The sequence below is a fragment of the Gobio gobio genome (assembly GCF_949357685.1).
Source record: "Gobio gobio genome assembly, chromosome: 3".
In the NCBI taxonomy this organism is placed as follows: domain Eukaryota; kingdom Metazoa; phylum Chordata; class Actinopteri; order Cypriniformes; family Gobionidae; genus Gobio; species Gobio gobio.
The window spans coordinates 27232147-27254988 of NC_137099.1; the positions used below are offsets into that span (position 1 = coordinate 27232147).

The 22842-nt window shown below is 36.1% G+C and overlaps 1 protein-coding gene across 1 annotated transcript in view; it reads right to left on the reverse strand.

Moving 5' to 3' along the window:
* fhdc1 (FH2 domain containing 1) overlaps positions 1-22842 on the reverse strand; it is a 37011-nt gene that overhangs the window by 6523 nt on the left and 7646 nt on the right. Inside the window, exons 2-7 of the mRNA XM_079811758.1 lie at positions 13478-14373; positions 7408-7469; positions 6304-6406; positions 4397-4482; positions 4180-4280; positions 170-240 (exon numbers count right to left, since the gene is read on the reverse strand). Of these exons, the coding sequence (XP_079667884.1) occupies positions 170-240; positions 4180-4280; positions 4397-4482; positions 6304-6406; positions 7408-7469; positions 13478-13909 (855 nt within the window). The 5' untranslated portion in view covers positions 13910-14373. The remainder of the gene's footprint in view (positions 1-169; positions 241-4179; positions 4281-4396; positions 4483-6303; positions 6407-7407; positions 7470-13477; positions 14374-22842) is intronic.

Here is a 22842-nt window from a genome sequence, read left to right on the forward strand (position 1 = left end):
AAAAATGTCAGAGAATGTTTTGGAGAGGAACAGTTGAAAGGAAAGAGCAAAGGTGAAAAGAGGACTAGGGGGAAATGTCCACAAAAAAGGAACAGATGAGGGGTAAGGGATGGGGAACACTGGCAAGACAATAAACTGAAAAAAATGTTGAAGACAGAGAGAGACTTACTGCATTCATGATATTTCCCGCTTGGAGAACTAAGTGTAGAATGGCATGGAGCTCTTCACAAGTCATTAGTTCTGTGGAATAATCAATAGAAACTGAATAACCACAGACCATTTGTTAAACTACATAACACTCTAAATGCTATTACTATCCTTCCTGCTGTCTACAGTCTAAGAAATTTAAATCTAAAGACTCAATGCTACATTTCAATTTTAAAAATTGCTGATAGTATACCTATTGTAGTTTATGATGTACTGCAAGGATTAGTTAATGCAGGATTAATATAAGTAATGTAATGATGTTAGTGCTATATTTTTTTATATTATGAAATTTTTATCCTAACCATATCCCTATCCCTAAACCTAACCCTACCCATAAGTTATCCATAAAACCAGAGGGAAATTATAGGTGAATAACACTGATGTAGAAGCACCTAACCCTGGTTCTAAGCCTAAACTTGACGTAAACTGTAAACTTGTCTCTCAAATCTGATTGGTTAATTGGAACGTTGTCCCAGGATCAACGAAGATGTTGATCCAGGAACATGTTGCACTTAGTGATGTCATGTTCTGCGGCACAGCTGAGTGATAGAAAATTACTCAGCAAAATGCACTCAACTCAGAATTGAGTTCACTATACTGTTTATAGGTTCATACTTGACAGCAGACCCTTTGAAAGTGGTGCAGTGTTAATTTTGACAGCGAATTTTGATTTAGTTTTAGTCATAGTCTTTTGACTAAAATGCCATTTAGTTTTAGTCATATTTTAGTCACCTGAATTGTTTTTAGTTTTAGTCTAGTTTTAGTCTAAATATTATACGATTTTAGTCGACTAAATCTACAGTAGATTTAGTCTCCTAAAATCTAATGAGTTTAGATAAATTGTAATACATTAAGCATTTAAGCATTACATAACCGACTGTCACTTGAACTGACATTTTGACATCATTTGTTTTGTTTTAGGCCATATCAGGTTAAGCTAAAGCTTCAAATAAGTTTATTTATTTTTTAAATTTCAGTTAACATTTATTTAATTTCAAGTAAAGAAGATTTTTTTTAATGGTTTTAGTTAACTATTATAACCCTGATACTTTATTGAATATGTGTCAAATACTGATCTTTCCTCCTGACTATGAATTAAATGGGAATTCAATTAAATACAGTTTATTGTGTAACCAAAAACGAATATATAATGCGTGACTTTTAATTATAAACAAGCTCGAAATACACATTGACTCTTATTTTGAAATCTCGCCTTACTATTGCAGTTGCAGCTGCTCATTCAAGTTCAGATGAGAGAAATAAAATATGCGTTGTTACAACCGTCTAAAACATATTACTATATAAACATCGTAAAGTGAGCATTGTCATTATTCATCAGCATTAGTTCATAAACAATTGCCTGGCATAAACATGCGCTATTCATTGATTGTGAGCCGCTCTGGAGCGCTGTATTGGGGTTTCGTGAGCCTGTAGAGCATGCAACAGCGCCGTGTTTCCCAGCGGTTAGATCAGCACGTTCAAATCAAATGTGCGCATCTGTTACACAGGACATCAGTTCTGACTGGATCTCTTCCCTAATCGTCCCTTCCTAACATTTTTTGTCTCGTTTTTATTTGTTGACGAAAATGACAGTTGATTTTCATCATAGTTTTTGTCATCCAACACTAGTTTATATTTAGTTTTCGTCAGTGAAAAAAGGTTGTTGACGAAAATTATGACAAATTATTCGTCAACGAAATTAACACTGAAGTGGTGGAACGATGCATCAAATTATATGGTTTGTGGAGTTTGTGCACAAAAGAGAGAGAGAGCATTATTAGATCATTCAAAAATGACTTCGCATCCAAAGTCCCATAACCTATGGTCCACAGAGGTCAAAATCAGAATGAATGTCCCCTCAAAATGTTCTGACAAAAAATACAATTATTGCTCCAAATTAACCCTCTGGTGCTCTTCGGTCATTTCTGACCGGAAAATTTTGAAATGCATTAGGTATGTAGACACACAAAAAAATTGGGGGCATGATTTGAGCATGCTAAGTGGTCATAAAAAAATACTCCCACTTGTGCTCTTCAGTCAAAAATGACCCCCATAGGAAATTAATGGGAAATCTGAAAAAAAAACACAAAAATTCACAGAATTTGTGTGTGTACAATCTACAAATCGGCCACAATGCTGAAAAAAGTACACAGCAGTAATGGGGTGACACTCTAAAACATCAAGAGTGTGATATTGACACATCCACTCACACACACACACACACACACACACACACACACACACACACACACACACACACACACACACACACACACACACACACACACACACACACACACACACACACACACACACACACACACACACACACACACACACACACACACACACACACACACACACACACACACACACACACACACACACACCTATGAAAAACTGAACCTATGAACCACATTTGGAATTTTAAAAAATCACAGCTTCATCAGAATGAAATGAAACTTGGTGACTTTTCTAGCATTAGGTATGTAAACACAAAAAAAATGTAGGGCATGATTCGAGCATGCTAAGTGGTCGTAATAAAATACTCCCACTCGGTCAAAAATGACCACCATACGAAATGAAAGGGAAATCTGCTAAAACACAAATTCACAGAAAAAAATCTATATTTCTAACAAAAACAAAAAAATCTAAAACTTTATAATAAATAGTCTTTGAGATTTTTTAAATATATATTCAAATCCATCAAAAAAAAAAACATTAAAGGTCCCCTTCTTCGCGATTCCATTGTTCAAACTTTAGTTAGTGTGTAATGTTGCTGTTAGAGCATAAATAATACCTGTAAAATTATAAAGCTCAAAGTTCAATGCCAAGCGAGATATTTTATTTAACAGAAGTTCCCTTTCAAAGCCTACAGCGAACGGCTGGCTTGGACTACATCCTGGTACTTCCTTCTTTAATTACGTCAGTAGAGCAGTAGAACAGACTAACCTCCGCCCACAAAGAAACGCAAAAAAGGGGGCGTGGTCTTGTTGCTGCCCCACGTGGAGAAGCGGACGGTCGCGTGGAGAAAAGGAACTGTTGCGTTGAGTGTGTTTATCGCCATGTCATCGAGACGCTGTTATTTTCATCCAGGAGTCAAATCACCTTTGTTTGGCTTTCCCAGGGACGCTGTAGAGATTATTGAACGCATACATCTCTCCGTTAAGAGGCGTGACCTTTCCAACGTGCGCTAAGCTGCTGGCAAATTACAACACAGGAACCACTTTCACGTGCGCTAAGCTGTGGTCGAATCACAGCACAGGAACCGCTTGCACAATCAGAACTCGTTACGTGTTTCTGAAGGAAGGACTTCATAGCACAAGGAAATCACCAGCCGTTTTTAGGACAGTGTAAACAGCGGTATACAGATAAGTAAATAGTGTGAAAAATACTGTGTTTTTTTACACGCGAAACATGAACACATGTTATATTGCACACTGTAAACACAATCAAAGCTTCAAAAACACACGAAGAACGGGACCTTTAAATGTGTTCAAAAGAGAACTAGGGAATTATCAAGCCTCTCCATAGAGACCTCTAGTGGTTACACCCATGGTTGCATGATTTCTTAAATAATTCCAAAAGAGGGCGCTAATCTGCCTTCAAAAAAATTTATTTTGAAGGCCTAGTCTCTATTTTAACCTGAAATACTGCAATAATAAAATAAAATAAAAATGTAAATTACAAAAAAATATTTTCAATGGCAAAAATAGACCATAATTATTGCATAAATATTAAAAAAATACCATCAAATCATCTCAAAATACAAAATTAAAACGAAAAAATATTATTGAAGAAAAAAAAATTGCATTGGTTTTACTGAGGTGGAGGAAGTTTAATTTTTAGGTGTCCGGTCACTTATGACCGGGAAGACAACCAATGCAACCCCTAAACGAAGAGCACCAGAGGGTTAAAGTAAAAATTAACACAACTTCAGAACCTCCAAAGAGTAGTCTAGTTTGTTCTTACCTTCTGTAGCCTGACGCACAATGTTAATATCACGACTCATGACTGCACAGGACGGGAGGAACTCTTCCTGAAGTACCATAGCCTCAATACGCACTTCGAAGCTTTACAAGTGAACACACAATCATAGCTGACATGCCTTTTTTACATGATGTGGTTAGGTATTATGAAAATGTATATTTGTATCTGATCGATAAGACCGATCTTGTGCATCTCTTACCGTGGCACTTGAATCAGCAGGAACATGAAAGAATCAGCCAGTGTCAGCTTATTTGGGTCTCCCTTGAATTCCCTCAATCTCTTCACCTAGTGAAGATAAGTTAAGTGATTTACATTCACATTCAAATATCAGAGCAAACACAAAGCATTTTTACTAGGAATTCACAATGTATTTGAACCATTTTTTTATTTATCGGTAGATTGGATTAATTGTACAAGGAAATGTTTTTTCTTTTTTATAATATAGATTAAATTTGCCATCACCTTGCACTCAAAGTTAATTTGCTGTCGGTTAAAGGAACACGCCGACTTTTTGGTACTAGCTAAATGGCTCCATCTAGCCTACTGCTCAATAAGTGACAAAATAACGCCAACATTTTCCTATTAACATGTTGTGATGTGTATAGTTACGTCGTGTACCAAGACCGACAGAAAATGAAAAGTTGCAATTCTCTAGACCAGTATGGCTTGGGACTATTCTCTCATTCCTGTGTAATGATCAAGGAACTTTGCTGCCGTACCATGGGTGCAGCGGCGCAGTGATATTACGCAGCACCTGAAAATAGGCTTACTTCCGTCAACATAACCAACGTGACATCCTGCTTGCACAGAGAGCGTGCTGGGGACTATTTTCAGGCGCTGTGTTATTTCATTGCGCCTGCTGACCCATGGTACGGCAGCAAAGTTACTTGATCATTACGCAGGAATGAGAGAATAGTTCCTAGCCATATCGGTCTATAAAATTGCAACTTTTCATTTTCCATCGTCAGACATCCCAACCTGAAAAAAGTAATTTCAGGGAGGTATCTCTCCTGCTTTTATTTATATTTCATTGCAACTTTAAACAGGTCTAAGGAGTTTGTTGTTTTCATGTAGCCTTGGCAACTAGCCGACCTGAAAAAATATGCACATGAAATTAAACCTGTTTAACTCAACCATAACATGTCAGTTACAAACTGTACAGCGTGCAAGATTGTCATTATGTTTATACTTTCGTTTTTTGGGGCACTCTTCCTCTGCCATGGCGCTCCAGTTTCTAGATACACTGAACTGATTAATTCGGTTCGGGAGAAGAGATAAAAGCCCGCCCACACTGACAATTGATTGGTTGACTTACCGAAACAGGCCAATCAGGAATTTTCTCCGTCTTACATGCGCTTCATTAGGTGCACACTAGCACACACACGCAAGGTATCTCGCTCTCTCTCCCTCTCTGACGTGCGCGCGTGCACAGTTTGTGTCTCGCATGCGCGCTCTTGCTCGCTCGCTCCAGATTGCGGGAGAATTTAACAAATTTGCGGGCATCAGGGAGCCGCTATAAATATGCGGGAGACTTCCGGGAGACTTGGGATGTCTGCATCGTTCTTAGTACACAATGTAACTATACACATCACATGTAAATAGGAAAATGTTGGCGTTATTTTATCACTTGAGCATTAGGCTAGCTGGAGCCATTTACCTTCACTCTTTGTGCTAAGCTAGGCTAGCAGTGGGTGCGTCAGACAGAGTTGTGGCACGCATGGAGATGAGAATGGTATGTATGGACTTATCTAACTCTGGGGGATACGGCGAATAAGCTAAAGTCCCAAAAAGTCGGCGTGTTCCTTGAATGAAGATTTGACAAATTAACTTGGCTGCGGTGGCTCCATTTGAACTCATGTTGTTTTAAAAGTAATGAGGCTTTTCAGTTTTGTGGATGTTGCCATGTTTGATATTACTTTGATCACTGTTACTATGGTTACTGGTAAGAGAATACAGGCTTGACTCCCATCACACGTTCATACAGACAGTATTCAAGGTGCTACTGTACGTTGCTGTGTGACCAGGACATTTCAAGACTCGCACCTGTAAGTAAATGCGGTTGTTGATTCCAAAAACTGACAGTGTGAATATAGCCAGAGTTCTCACCTCTTCTGCTTCTGGTAGTAGTTTGAGCAGTTCTTTCAGCGGTTCAGTTCCATACTGCTTAATGTTGCCCAGACGGATGTCTTCTACTATTTCATGACTGGGCCTGAGGGAGAAAAACAGTACAAAACAGACAAATCAATTTTTGGCTGTGTCTGATCAGCTCAGTAGATGAGATGAACCCTTGTCGGACCCTTGTCATTGTATGCTTTACAGAAAGATGGAAATACAAACCTTTATCAAGTGACATTGTGAGTTATGAATATATTTATACAGTGCAGGTATTTTGGGTGCCACTCCATATTAGGTGTCTAATTACTATGTCCTTATTTTAATTGAGCATAATGTAAGGTTAGGGGCATGTAACAGAAATCACACTAATTCTGAATTACATACAAGTGTCTGTCTGTCTCTCTATATATCTATCTGTATATCTATATATCCATCCCCAGTCAAATATGAATATTAAATAAAAAAAAATGTGTGAAAACTTTGCGCAAACATGATCATTACATTGCTTCTTTTTTTAATGCATTCATCTTTACATGAAAAATGTATGCTGGAAGTCTGGGACTAATTGTAACCTTGTCTCCTGCATGAGTGACTTGACTCACAGTGTCTGATCAGCCCTACTGTCCATGACCACTCACATACACAGAATACACACAAACATCACAGACAAACATAAATACAATATAATCTGATTACGCATGAAAACATTGTCTTTTTCATAATCATTTATAGTCTTTGAGGATGTTGAAATACCTGTTTAAAAATAAACAAAAACCCTGTTTACACAGGACACATCCACCTTCCATTGCCCATTTCACCTTGCAACAGGTCTGACGTAAACTTATCTTGTTGTATGCTTTTATTCTGGTCTAGTTGTCCGTTGAGTAACGACAACATACCTTGTGTCTTTCTTTATCTGTACTTTTCACAGTGAATGTATACAGCATCCTCATGTGAACTCTCAAGTATCAATCAGAACCTGAAAGCTATTGATCTTCACACAAGAGCATCGGGTTTCCCTTGACCACCAGATCCTATTTCTGTGCTGGAGCACACGCATAAAAGGTTTACACATGATGACGCTTAGCAACTTACTTCTTAAACTGTTTGAGGAAAATTCCAACATTCATTCCTCTCTTGGAGTCCAAGATGCTGATCTGGGAGAACAGAGGAATAGAGAGGTTAATTAAAACGGATGGAAAGATACACAAAGGACAGGCTGTGTGTGTTCTGACCAGAAGGATTGTTCCCATTCAAATGTTGGGCCTTGAGATTGCTGTGGCAAGTTAATTTGAATGCAACTTTGAAATAAATAGAACTAGTATTTTTGATGGTGCAAGATTAGGTTAAAAGGTAACATTTTACAATAAGGTTCATTAGTTAACTACATTAGTTAACATGAACTAAAAATGAACTGCACTTATAAAGCATTTATTTATCTTTGTTAATGTTAATTTTTAATTGTTAATTTACTAATGCATTATTAAAATCTTGTTAACATTAGTTAATGGACTGTGAACTAACATGAACAAACCACACTGTAAAAAAATTTGGGGGGGAAAAATTGTGAAAATTGATCATTACATATTGGCCCAATAAATGACTTCCAAATAATTATCCCCATGCAAAAAATTGCATTGTACTAATCATAGCTTAAGGTCTTCACTCAAAATTAAAATTGTATATTCACCGAACATATTTAATTGTGCTCAGTCAATCTATGAAGTCGAAGTGAAAAATCCATGTTGGACGAACAAGTCCTACGTCCGAAAAACTGTATACGCATGCGCAAAACCGTTCATGCGGAGATTTCAAATGCGGAGCGCGGGAGCGCGAGCGCGCTGCAGAGCCAAACCAGCCGTTGCTGAACTGAAGACCGAAACAAACATTTCCAAGAGAATATAGATATTCACCGTCACAAGACGTTGGTGAGTTTTGAGCACTGACATTATTCTCCAGAGTTTTGCTTTATGACCAGGTATGAAGTTTAAAAGACATTTTGTATAGGCCTAATCACACGAGTTCATGCATTCATTGGTTTCATGAGTGTGTTCTCGTTTACCACATCATTATCTAATGATAGCCAATAGTTTTATTTTCCTCATGTCTTATATGTATAAAATAATAGGTAATAAGTAAATTAAGTCATTTGTGTGATATGTGCGGCATGCGCCTGTTATACGGTGCGTTTGGCGTCGGCCTCTTTCAGGGCTTGAGTTAATGCCTTTTAATATCAAACACGTCAAGCTCGTGATTTTCTTATGTGTATTCATTCGTCTCATCCTCATTATGAAGTAACTTCTGTTCTGTCTCTTGCCAGATGTGATGCAGGTGAGCTTTGTCATTAATGTTAGTTTTTATTTTTATTTGCAGGTTTTTAGCTTGCAGTGCCGCGTTTTCTTCACCAAGACATCCTGTTAATGCAGAAGACTTCTTGAATGTATTCAGAGTTTTTCCTTATTGAAAATAATGTATTTTCACCAAATATCCTGTGTTGGAATTGACTTGTAAATAAAGTAATGTGATAAAATGTCAACCCTGTTGTCTGTGTTCTATTTTGATTAATATATTTATGTTTTTAGTCATTTTTGTCTTTTGGGACAGTGAGAAATAAACAATTGTTACTACAATTTAAAATATTTAATTGGACCAACCTCACAGTTTCACTGTAAAACATTTCTCCAATTTTAAATTTTCTAGTGACCGATCACATCTACATTTTTTAGTTGGCCAAATTGAAAAATTTAGATGTGATCGGTCACTAGAAAATTTTAAATTGGAGAGGCCTGACATTTTTTACAGTGTTGGTAAATTAAATTTTTCCATTGGCTCAACATATTATTTCTAATTGAGCCCATGTTAACAGACTGTTGCCACAATGGATAAAATTCAATTCACAGAAATTCAATTTGGCCAATTGAAAAATTTAGATGTGATCGCTCACTAGAAAATTTTGAATTGGAGAGGCCTTAATTTTTTTACAGTGCATGAACAGCTGTATTTTTTATGAACTAACGTTAACAAAGATTAACTAATGCTGAACAGAGGTGTTGTTCATGGTTGGTTCATGTTAACTAATGCATTAACTAATGTTAACTAAAAAAAACTATTTGCTAGTGGCAGAATTTTACATGTAAAAATGTAATCAGTCCAGTCAAACAGAATGAGACACTGGGGAACTGAAAATGAAGAGGGTGTGACAGCATTTCTACAGATTTAGATGAGGTGGGGCATATCAAAATTGAAACTATTATTTAAATTTAAAGGGATAGTTCACCCAAGAATGAAAATTATCCCATGATTTACTCACCCTCAAGTCATCCTAGGTGTATATGACTCTTGTATATGATTCTTCTTTCAGACGAATACAATCGGAGTTATATTAAAAAATGTCCTGGCTCTTCCAAGCTTTATAATGGCAGTGAAAGGGTAGTTCTGTTTTAAAGTCCATAAAAGTGCATGTATCCATCATAAAAGTTCTCCACACGGCTCCCGGGGGTTAATAAAGGCCTTCTGAAGTGAAGCAATGCGTTTTTGTAAGAAAAATATCCATATTTAAAACTTTATAAACTAAAATAACGGCAAAAGAGTATCCCGACGCGATGTATAGGAGCATTGCAAGCTTTGACACCTCTCGCGGATAGGGCTGGGCAACAAACTCAAGCCCCTCTTCTCTTATATTGAAATCCTCCGGCATTTCTGTTGAAAAATTCTCGTTTTAGACTTCTAATTCATGACCGATGTTTTGTTTTGCTATCTCTGCGCTTCCGCATTCGTGAATACGCATGCACCAAGGGTTCAATGGTCAAGGGTTTACTCTTTCGCCGTAAATCGATGTGTACAGCGGTCCGCTGGAAGCTAGTTTTTTTATTTTATAAAGTTTTAAATATGGATATTTTACTTACACAAATGCATCACTTTGCTTCAGAAGGCCTTTATTAACCCCCACTTGTATGGACTTCAAAACAACTTCCCTTTCCCTGCCATTATAAAGCTTGGAAGAGCCAGGACATTTTTTTTATATAACTATTTAAGACAATTCTATTCGTCTGAAAGAGGAATGTCATATACACCTAGGATGACTTGAGGGTGAGTAAATCTTGGGCTAATTCATGGGCTAAATTGAATCCTTTTTGGGTGACCTATCCCTTTAAACTATATTGCCAAAATGAAAGCCTTGAGAGCAAATAAACCAGACTTGAATGAAACATGAAAGTTAACAACTTTTAAAAGAAATATATGTCGATAAGATTCAACATTATTATTATTATTATTTATAGTAAAACAGTGTTCATTTGGTTCCAAATTTTAATTAGAAAGAAGCAGACAGTTAATATCAAGGGCACACTAAATGAAAACCACTAGACATATGTCTTACATTTTATAGAAGTTGTGTTTTTAAGTGTGCCATACCTGGACTGCCACTGGTTCCCCTTAAATAGGTTTTTATGATATGAGAAAGACAGGCAGTTTCTTAGATTAATATAAAGTGCTTTAAAAAATAGCTTAACATCAATCCAACTAAGCAAAACAGGAATTAATCTCTTTCCAGTTTCTAGACATGTTATTAATATTTATTTGTATGAATCTTAAAGGGTTAGTTCACCCCAAAATGAAAATTCTGCCATCATTTATTCACCCTCGTGTCATTTCAAGCCCTTAAGACTTTCGTCTATCTTTGAAACATAATGAAGATATTTTTAATAAACCCTAAGAGGAGGGGCAGAAATCTCTCAGGTTTGATTACAAATATCTTAATTTGTGTTTTGAAAATGACTGAAAGTCTTAACACAATGCTATACTTGTTATTTTCATTAACACAACATCAGCACCAGGAAAGCCTCAGTAGCATGATGACTCATTTTGGCCCATGAGATCATTAACTAACTAACTAACTAACATGACACAGCCATTTTAGTGGCAACTATACAGACACACAATCTGTCACTCTCTCTAGCACACACATTTACATGACCCATGTGTGTGATACATGCAATTTGTGACAAAGGCCTAGCAGGACAGTGTCTGAAATTACAAACGAGGCCACACGCATGGTCCACGGCACCTCAGACAGACAATAAAAAAAGCTTCATTAGATCTGCACAGGTACACTTGGTGCCTTAGTGGATAATTACAAAGCTACCAAGACCAGCAGCAACCACACAAAACAACACAAAAACACAGCTGGTCGCTTAGACACAAAACGACAAGCTCACGGGAGCATATGCTTTGGATAGCGACATGTTTGTTTTTTGTCGAGGTGGAAAATTGAGTTGCACACATGTAATAAAATGTCTTATCAGTAAGAAAATCCCCAGCTTCCTACATGATAGGAAATTATTAACAAATTTAACACACAAACATATAAACATCATATAAAATAATCCGTTTTTTTGTAGGTATTTGTACAAAATGTTTACATGAATATAAACTGAAAAGGACAATTTGGATTTATTTAAAACATTAACAAGTATTACTTTTCCTATTACTACTTTTATATTATAGCATTTTACTATTTTATATTTTTAAGCCCCTAACCCACCCATAAACCTAAACACTTCTTAACAATATCAAAAACACAATAGTGATATAAACTGTTATAATGCCAAAGCATTAAAAATGTGATGTAACTTGAACATAGTAATCTTATGGATTAAATACACTAAAATTTATATTATAGTATGAACCTAAAAGTTATTTATACAGTAGATAATTTTTTTATGTTTTACATGTTGTCAATTCAGATATTGTAAAATATATAATTATATTTCAGTGTCTGTGCAAACTTACAAAAATGTATGTGTGCTAGGACCACACATCCGGTAAAGTAACTTAATAAAGTTACTCTAGCAGGCCTAGTAGATGTAGTAGATGTACTTTACACCACTGAACAATGCAAATAGTTCAGAGATGTAAATTTTTCCTAGAATTCTTTCCACAGAATAACTGGATCAATTACTCTGACTTCCAAATACCACAAATAGATGAAAAAAAAACTATAGCTGAAGCTCTTTAGAGGGCAGTGAAAATGAAAGAAGAATCTCAAACCCGGGTATCTGGTAGAGATGATATCGGTATCGGATCATACACTGTAAAAAAAATTCAGGTCTCCAATTGAAAATTTTCTAGTGACCGATCACATCAAAATTTTTCAGTTGGCCAAATTGAATTTCTGTGAATTGAAGCAATTTAATTCACAGAAATTCAATTTGGCCAACTAAAAAATTTAGATTTTCCAAAAAAAAAAAAAATTAGAGACCTGATTTTTTTTTGTTGCAGTGTAGGTAAAATAAAAATTAAGCCAATAAATTATAGCCAAATGATCATGGGGCCCAAATTATGTCTAGTAGTCATTTTTATTGTTAAACACAAATAACATCAAATGTTTACTTAAAGTTTGTACGTTTTTTTTAATCCATGGCATGCTTATTTACTATTTATTTGTGAAAGTATTTATCATTATACTTTTATAAAAGAAAGTTGGCCATATATGTGTATGATTTTCATTGTAGGCCAACATTTGCTACATGATTGTGGGAGAAGATAGTTTTCTGCCATTGTAATGTTGTTAAATTAATGTTTATTGCATTATTTAGGTGTCGTGTGTTACCATGATGGTGTTTAGTATTTGTGTGTATGACTGTGTGCACCTTCTATAGTATTTACACCAGCTTGTGCAAAAACTACTTGTGATGAACATTGATTCATTTGGTTTTGTTTTTACCACCTGTTTTTTTAAGGGCGTTGACAGTACAGGTAAAAAAACGATTGTAGTAATTTGGTATATTAACATTAGCACTTTTTTTTTTTTTTGACCATAAATTACAATATATGTTTTTTTTTACACTGCACAGTGTATGTATATGTACTATTGGATAATGTATAGGTTACTTAATTAGTATTTAGCAATTATATCCATATTAAAGCATCTCTAATATCTGGCAGTATTTGCTAAAATTCAATCTTGGGCAATCTTAACACAAGGCATGCCATTCATTCACATTTAAAAATAAATTTAATTGAAATAGGAAGTCTCACTACTGCTGCATTGGAGCGCAAAACATTTGCATATTGTGTAGAGAGAGACAAGATAAATGACACTGTCTAACAAGTTTTAACTGCAGATATTCCAAGCAATGATTCAGTTCTACTCAGGTTGCCTTACCTCATCCTTGCTCTCTTTAAAAGAACCTCTGGATCTCCCAAGACGAGGCTGTCCACTGCTTGTCTGGGTTCGAACTTCCTCCTGCTGGCCGAACAGCTCCTCCACTGTCCTTACGTCAATCTGATACTGCTGCTGTCTCACTGCTAGAGTCCAAATATTAGGTTTACCCCGAACCTTCTCCTCTGGAATGGTTTTCCAAAAGAAGCTCCGTACCCGTCGTTTCTTACGTGAAGCATGTTGATGGCCTGGTGCCTGGGGTGGTGGTGGAGGAGGTGGAGGCGGTGGTGGAGGTACTGCTGGAGGGCAGGAAGTGCTGTCATGTCCATGGCTATGGTCATTTGTAGAAGGTTCAAATGGCAGTGGATTTACTATTGGTGTAGTACAGTCGCTTGCCGACTCCTCCGCAGCAGTCACACTGGCCATGACAAGCATTACATTAGCAATGACACCAGTCCCAGAGGGGCAGGCTGTGAGGGGAATTTTCACCCCGTTTCCACAAGACCCTTTTATAAAACACCAAACAAATCGGGACAGCCTCCTTGTTTGATTCTAGGTGGTGTCTGTTGGAGTCCCAAGGTCTCTCTCATTCATAGTCGCTAATACAACTAACAGCCGTGTAAATAAGGAGTTTTTCTTCAAGCAGAATATGTGCAGCGTTCATCCTTAATTAGAAATTAGTGCAACAAATTTAGAACTGATCCTTTTTTACAAAACTGTCGACTGACTCATGGCTCTGACAATAATGAGGGATGATGGTGTTTCGCAATCTTCTTAGGCCAATGTCTTGACATTCTCATATATTTTGTCTTCACTTTTTCTACCTAGTCCCATAATGCCAAGCTGTTACGTCCAAGCTTTCGCCCACTGTGGTGTGGTCAGAGGTCAAACCCTTGGAGCTGCAGGAAGGACAAAACACACACACACACACACACACACACATATACAAAATCAAAATTACTGAGGTGCAGTCAAGCGAATGAACTTGGAACCAAAAAACAGAGGAAATGAGAAAGTAACAGACATCAAAAGAGATGTGGCTGTACACTCAAGGAAAGGCCCCAGTAGGAAAATGCCAAATGCTATTGTTCGGCTTAAGGCACTGGGGCCAGCCTGATATTTGTAAAAATGATCTTGACAGATGAATCAAATCTTCACTAATGAAAACGCACACAAGGCACTTTCAAGGGATTTGTACGTCTCGTGGCAAAATAATTTGGCAGAACTCACAATTACCTTTACATAACATTAATTATATTGTAGTTACATAACATGTGGCTTACAGTAGTTTGGTGCTAATCTAAAAAGTTGTACACATTAAGAAATAAGCGTCACATGAATGGACACTTACATGAAATGAAGACTGTACTAATAATATTTCTATAGCACGTGTTTTAAAGGGTTAGTTCACCCAAAAATGAAATTTCTTCCATTAATGACAATACATTTTGGTCCAAAAATAACAAAAACTAAGACTTTATTAAGCATTGTCTTCTCCTCCGGTTTAGTTTGAATCCGCGTTCACGACGCCACAGTGACACTGCTGACGTAAGACGCTGTGACGTGTTATCTGGTATCTGCTATTGCACCGGAAAGAAGACAATGCTTAATGAAGTCTTAGTTTTTGTTATTTTTGGACCAAAATGTATTGTCGATGCTTCAAAAGAGTCTAACTAACCAAATGATGTCACATATGGACTACTTTGATGATGTTTTCATTACCTTTCTGGACGTGGACAGCAAAGTGTGCATACACTTACATTCAAAGGACTGAAAGCCCTCGGACTAAATCTAAAATATCTTAAACTGTGTTCCGAGGATGAACGGAGGTCTTACGGGTGTGGAACAACATTGGGGTGAGTCATTAATGGAAGAAATGTCATTTTTGGGTGAACTAACCCTTTAAGTGTATGGTTCGGGTCATAAACAGTAATAAACACTCAAGTTGCTTCTTTTTTGTTGGACAGGTATAGGAATTAATAATTACGTGAACTGCTCTCTAAAACTCACTTGTATTATCAGTGTATTTTACTAAAAAAAAAGAGTGATAGAAGAGATGATAGAGTTATCTAGCTAAAGAACTACTGAATGCACCTTAAAAAAAAAATTAAGTACAATGTGTGAAAAATCATTACGAACACTGTACAACAACGTTGCTCAAGGTATAAATTATCTAAACATTGTTCTCTCATTTTACATTTTAAAGGAGCTGCACTATCAATTTGTATAATATTTTATATAATAAATATTGGTAAATGTTTAGCCATTAAATAGTGAATGGCATAATTACAATAGTTTTCATACTGGTGATTCACTTGTGCCACATCTGTTATTTGAATATGCAAAACAGCTGACATCAAACAGCCTTCAAAGACGGTTGCCAAGGAGACCAGGCAACAACCAATCCAAAAAAAGCAGGTATTTCACACAGATATTTGCAAAGATATGCAACCAAAGAAGAAGAAAACAAAAGATATGGCTTATTTTCTATTATTTTGATATATTTAATTTACAAGAGCCTTGTTAGGCAGCTAACATTGATCAGCACATTATAGTATCAAGACGATCGTATGGCTCAGGTCTTGTCATGCAGGTGTCTCTGTATCACAGACATCGAGTGAACATAGTAAATGGCATTGATTTTTGTCTTTCGTCCTACTGTCAGGAGTGACATACTGCCGTCTGCTGGGAGAGGCCACAGCACTTTTGAGTCAGACTGAACAGTCTTATCGGGAATCTGGGTAACGCTTTAGATTACAGCCCGGAAAGTACTGCGTAAGTAAAGAGAATTTACAGGGTAACTTTCGGTAATTATAGTGTAACTATAAAGTAAGTATGTGTAGGTATAAAGGAACAATATATAATATTTGGTGAATAAAGGGGTAACTATCAGGAAAATTCACAAATTATTACTGTAAGTATTTTTTTAAGGCAGCGGCTATTTGCACCAAGTGTTAATAGCAACTAGATTCTATTTACACTAAGTGAAAATAACATATTTTCTTAGCAGATGATATTTACACTAAGTGCAAATAGCTGTAGATGCTATTTACTAAGTGAAATAGCATACCAAGTTGATATATTCTATTTACACCATATAAAAGTAGCAGTTCTTTGCAATATGTGTAAATAGTAAATGCTTTTATTATTATTAAACATTTCGTTAGGCACTTTATTTCCACTTTTAGAATATTTTCGTAATTTTTATTGAAAGTAAATCCATTTTTTGCTGGTGTGATTTGTGATGAGAAAAGAGATAAGAAAAAACTCTGCAAAAGGCAGATTCGAACCCATTTCAATCGCGTCAAAATCAAGATCCATTAGCCATACTCTTTACTGATTTCGCCACTGACAATGTTGAAATCCAAGTGCTTTTTTAAATCTTGTTTGGCCCAACCAGGTATTGTTAGTGGAGCTAGTGCGAATAGCACTTGCCAACAAGGCACGTTATTTGCACTTAGTGTGAATAGACACTCTGATTTTTTAATTAAGGGGTAATTATCCAGTTACAGGGTAAGTGGTGCTTGTTATTCCATGTAGTTACAGGGTAAATATGAATCTGTGGGCTGTAAATTAAAGTGGTGTTTGTTCCTCTCTTGTTTCGTGTAGTTACAGGGTAAGTATGAATCTGCGGGCTGTAAATTAAAGTGGTGTTTGTTCCCCTCTTGTTTTGTGTAGTTACAGGGTAAGTATGAATCTGCGGGCTGTAAATTAAAGTGGTGTTTGTTCCCCTCTTGTTTCGTGTAGTTACAGGGTAAGTATGAATCTGCGGGCTGTAAATTAAAAGTGGTGTTTGTTCCCCTCTTGTTTTGTGTAGTTACAGGGTAAGTATGAATCTGCGGGCTGTAAATTAAAGTGGTGTTTGTACCCCTCTTGTTTCGTGTAGTTACAGGGTAAGTATGAATCTGCGGGCTGTAAATTAAAGTGGTGTTTGTACCCCTCTTGTTTCGTGTAGTTACAGGGTAAGTATGAATCTGCAGGCTGTAAATTAAAGTGGTGTTTGTACCCCTCTTGTTTTGTGTAGTTACAGGGTAAGTATGAATCTGCGGGCTGTAAATTAAAGTGGTGTTTGTTCCCCTCTTGTTTTGTGTAGTTACAGGGTAAGTATGAATCTGCGGGCTGTAAATTAAAGTGGTGTTTGTACCCCTCTTGTTTCGTGTAGTTACAGGGTAAGTATGAATCTGCAGGCTGTAAATTAAAAGTGGTGTTTGTTCCCCTCTTGTTTTGTGTAGTTACACAGTCCCTCCAGAAAAACGCAATTATGTGATCGCATAATTCAATGCATAATTAGCTAAAGTCCACATATTTATGCGGGGGTCGCATTTTTTTCAAATACGGTGCACTTTCGCCACATACATTGCTGATTTCCGCACGCAAAAAATGCGGGGCTTGCATGATTTCATAATCCCCGCATTTTTGTTGCAAAAAAGTCATATATCTTAGCAGAAAGTTTAAAAATGTTGCATTTACTTCACACAAGAGCAGCCATTTCCCCTTATTGCCATGGGAATGTTATGAAGTGACGTAATTATGCAGCGTGAACACAATTGAAAAGCTGCAAACCCCGCGATGAAACCATGATGAAGCACGCAAATCATTCTCTTTTGCCAACAAAAATAAGTGCAAAAGACAGCGCAAAGCAGTTCCCGGTGTGTTACATGACATTCAGGAGTTGATACAACTTTACAGTTGTAAGATTGCGCTTTTTTTACCAGTGGGTTAAATCATACTCAAAAACCTTACAGTTGTAAGTAGGCTATATTTGTAGTATGTAAATTAACGTTACAGTAAGAGATTGCACTTTGTGCATAGGAAGCACTTATTTTAACAGGTGTCTGTTTTGTATGGCTACCTCTGTAAAACAGGAAGCACACATTTTTGTATATATATTTTATTTATTAATTTTTACATTCATATTCAAGTTGTAGCATATTCCTTTTGTAAAGCTACAGAACTTGTTTGACTCATCAATGTTTTTTAAGTTTGAGCCATGTGTTTATTAAGGTCTGAAATAAAACAAGATGAGAACTTAAATATTCCAAGCACTTTCTGTGGTGTAGTATGCTTGCTTATCATAGGAAGTAATAAGAAATGACTCTTTAGATTAAGGTAGTAGCCTAGTGAGAACAGGGTGTTGGGGGAATCACTTGTTTTTTCTCTTTTTCATCAAACCACAGTTTTTGCAAGTTTCCACAATTTCATCTCATAAAATTGCATAAATATCCCGCATATTCCATCGCATTTTTTAAGAAAACGTGCCGCAAAATCAAGGATTTTTGCCCGCAAAAATCACAAAAAAAATCTGCATTTTTTTCTTGAAGGACTGGTTACAGGGTAAGTATGAATCTGCGGGCTGTAAATTAATAGTGGTGTTTGTACCCCTCTTGTTTTGTGTAGTTACAGGGTAAGTATGAATCTGTGGGCTGTAAATTAAAGTGGTTTGTTCCCCTCTTGTTTCGTGTAACTACAGGGTAAGTACAATAAAAACATGTACACAATCTGATATCCCTCTGAAAACTGGGACAACCTGTTTTTTTAATTCCTGTTTAAAATTAATTCCTGATGTACAAAATCAAGTTCTGCCCTACATTTTTTCTTGTTCAAGAAGCCGTTTCACTCGGATATACGTAACAATTTCCCTATTGAAAGGACTTCAGCAACTTCCATTTCACACCAACTTTAATGCTGAGGTGTGTAAGACAAAAGTCAGAAGATGTTAATATAACAACGTTGATGCAACTGAACCCCAAAAAGGTCAGTTGTTATTGGTTTGCACAGCTGTGGTGAAAGATGTTCTAGAAACAGATAATAAGACACCAAGAGCTGTAAACCAGAGCTCATCATACTGCAACCTGTTAACAGGGTCTCATTCGATCCTCTAGGTTTTTATTTATTAAAAGACAATTGACGTCACAGGAAGACTCTGTTTCCATGCTGGTTCAGCTGAGTTAGGCACCAGCTACTATGTATAATTAATTAATGTGTAAAAGTGGGTGTGTTTTTCCTTTTAAGGCATCTTCTTCAGAAGGGTTATGCTGTATGATGTTCTAACATCTCACTTTATTTTAGTATCTACAGCTGTTTAATATACAATTCAAATATGGACACACTTTAGATTAGGAACCAATTCTAACTATTAACTAACTATTAACTACAACATTTATCTTAATAAACCTCTAATTACTGCTTATTAATAGTAAGGTAGTTAAGTTTAGCTATGAGATAGGATTAAAGGATGCAGAATAAGGCATTAATATTTGCTTTAAAGTACTAATAAACAACCAATATCCTAGTAATATGCATGCTAATAAGCAACTAGTTAATAGTGAGAATTGAACCCTAAACTAAAGTGTTACCAAATATAGATATATATGTGTGTCCAGATCCTAAATGAACATGTACTATGTTGGCTAGGGAAGAGAGTACAGGGTTAACACTCTGTAACACATTCTTCCTCACCTCAGTGGTGTCTTTGCTGCAATGTCAGCGACAGTGTACAGCAACGCACCCAGATACACAGCAGCAAATCTGTTAACGATTATAACCATCACATTTACAAACATCACATTTATAATTTGAAAACCCATTTGAGGGCACATTAAAGTAACAATCATTTTAAGTTAAATCTGACACTATAATAATAATAATAATAATAATTATTATTATTATTTGTTACATTTACATAGCGCTTTTCTAGGCACTCAAAGCACTTTACATGGAAGGGGGGAATCTCCTCAACCACCACCAATGTGCAGCACCATCCCCCCCCCCCCCCCCCCCCCCCCACACACACAAAATATGTCATCAAAATCTGTTATATTACTATCATTAATCTTGAACAGGAATTATGGTATTTTTGTATGTTCATGCATTGAATGTCAAAACAACCAAAACTTTCATACATCAAAAAATACAAAAAGACATTAAAAAAGTAATCCAAATGAATCTAGCGGTGTCCTGAAGAGACAAGATCGCTTTACATGAACAGATTTAATTTGAGAGTTGAGATTCTATGTTTTAAATCCAAATGGTAAAGCCTAAAGCATGGCATCTCAAATCTCAACAAACGTCACTGTTGTCGCGCATCAAGCAAGCAGGGTTGAGCTTTCATATATCATTTGATGACCTCTGTGTTCACTGATCAGTGTTTATATATGAACAAAAGTCTAAATAAATCTGTTCATATAAAGCAATAGTGTCTCTTCAGGACACTGCTAGATTCATTTGGATTACTTTTTCAATGTATTTTTGTACTTTCTGATGCGTGAAAGTTTTGTACTGTACTTTGATTCACGTTTTTCTCTCTCACACAACATAAACATATGTGACATCATTTAATGTTGTTGTGCCTGCTGCCAATCCTGAATTTTTACCTCATTTTGGAGTGGTATGATTTCCCACATTATGCCACAAATAAAATGTATTTAAGCATATTTAAACAACGAAGCATGTCCTTGTTCTGTATTTATTTATTTATTTTTATACATAAAGCATGCAGCCTGCCATGATCCATCACAGATTTAGACAGCAGAATACTTCAGTACTTTTACTGATAAAAAAGAGGCTGTTTTTCCGTCTAAGCCTCTTTCTAATCAGAACTGGGAGCTGGACTCCTGGACTATGATTTAAAAACTACCTCATCACAAATCTGATTGCTCCAGACATGGATATTTGAGCACATTTAGAAAAAATGGGACAGTGTTAATAAACAAACACACTGTACCGAGACCATTAGACATCTGTTCACATGCTTGGCTGTCTAGCAAATTAATCTGATCTGACCTCCTTTTGAGAAAATCTCCTAACACATCTCATTGTTTGTTTGTTAGTGATTAGTCTTAGTTTAGAAATGATGGCGGCACAAAATCATTTAATAAACGTAATGGAGGTTAAATGCTTAAATTTGAACTTGATTTGAATACCAAATTTGCCAAGAAGAAAACTCATTCTATTCTGGTTCAAAGGCTCTGTTCAACACAGTAAACATCTTAAGGAGCAATCTCTGCCTGATCAACCCCTTACATTTAGTTTAGTTGGTTTAACCCTTAAATTCATGAATGTTCCGCCAATTGTACATATTTGAGTACTTACTTTAGCAACCTGGATATCTAACACGGATGGATCTCTACCTGTTGTGATAATATAAAACTCTCCTGATATTAGAAGAATACAATAAAGCATATTTTGTTACCTTTAGGAGCTTGGAATGGTTCAGTTTGAGCAGATGTTTTATACCATCATTACTGTTTTCGTCAGAGCTCATTTCCCAGAACATTCAGCATCTGCCTCATATTTGTGATCTAAAACATATTCTAAAAATGCATTTTCAACATCTTCAATATTTTGACCACTGACAGCTTCTTTACCAGATCCATCATCAAGTGACAGTGATACTAATATCTGATTGCGTTCAGTACTTGCTCTGCAGTAAATCACTGAGCCATTTCAAGTTTTGCTGATGATACTTCCTATTCTTTTGTTTTCTGCCTGCGGTAACTATGAGTGAAGTGTCACTTCATCATTGTTTATCAGACATTGCCACCTTGTGGAATAAAGGTGAATTGCACTTATTCAGTCATCAAAGATTCAATTATTGTTGTGCAGAAAAAAAAATGACGAATGGGAAAAAAGGCATTCTTTTATCATTTTTTCTTGTTGTATAGTTTATAATAAATGGATTGGAATACTATGAAGGTAGATGTCTAATTTTGAAAAATAAATGAGGAGTGAATGATGTCCTGGGTCACTAAAGACCTGAGGTATGTGTTTAAGATTTAACCCAGGTTTTCCCAAACGAGAGTTTGTGAGTTGATGAAAATCTAATAATATTAAATAATGATTTTTTTAATGTAACATCTAAATAATGTACTTAGTGTGATGCACTGCATGTTTCAGAGTGAAATTATTATAATTATCAAATATTCATATTATTTTACAGTACAATTGGAATTTACAATAGTAATATATTTATGTATTCATTCTTACAATATACTTTGAGTTAAAACATACTACTACGGCCACTACTACTAGCACTATTACTACAACAACTAATTATTGTGTATAATTATATTATTATCAACAACAAAGAACTGTGAACATGTGAATGTGTTATTTAAATTTAAGTCTCAGTGGAAATTTAAAGTAAATAGTTTACATCTAAGGGGTTCGGCTGATGTTAAGGGCCCCTGGTTTGACCTAAAGTGTATATATACACCGACCAGGCATAAAATTATGACCACTGACAGGTGAAGTGAATAACAATGATTATCTCTTCATCACGGCACCTGTTAGTGGGTGGGATATATTAGGCAGCAAGTGAACATTTTGTCCTCAAAATTGATGTTTTAGAAGCAGGAAAAATGGGCAAG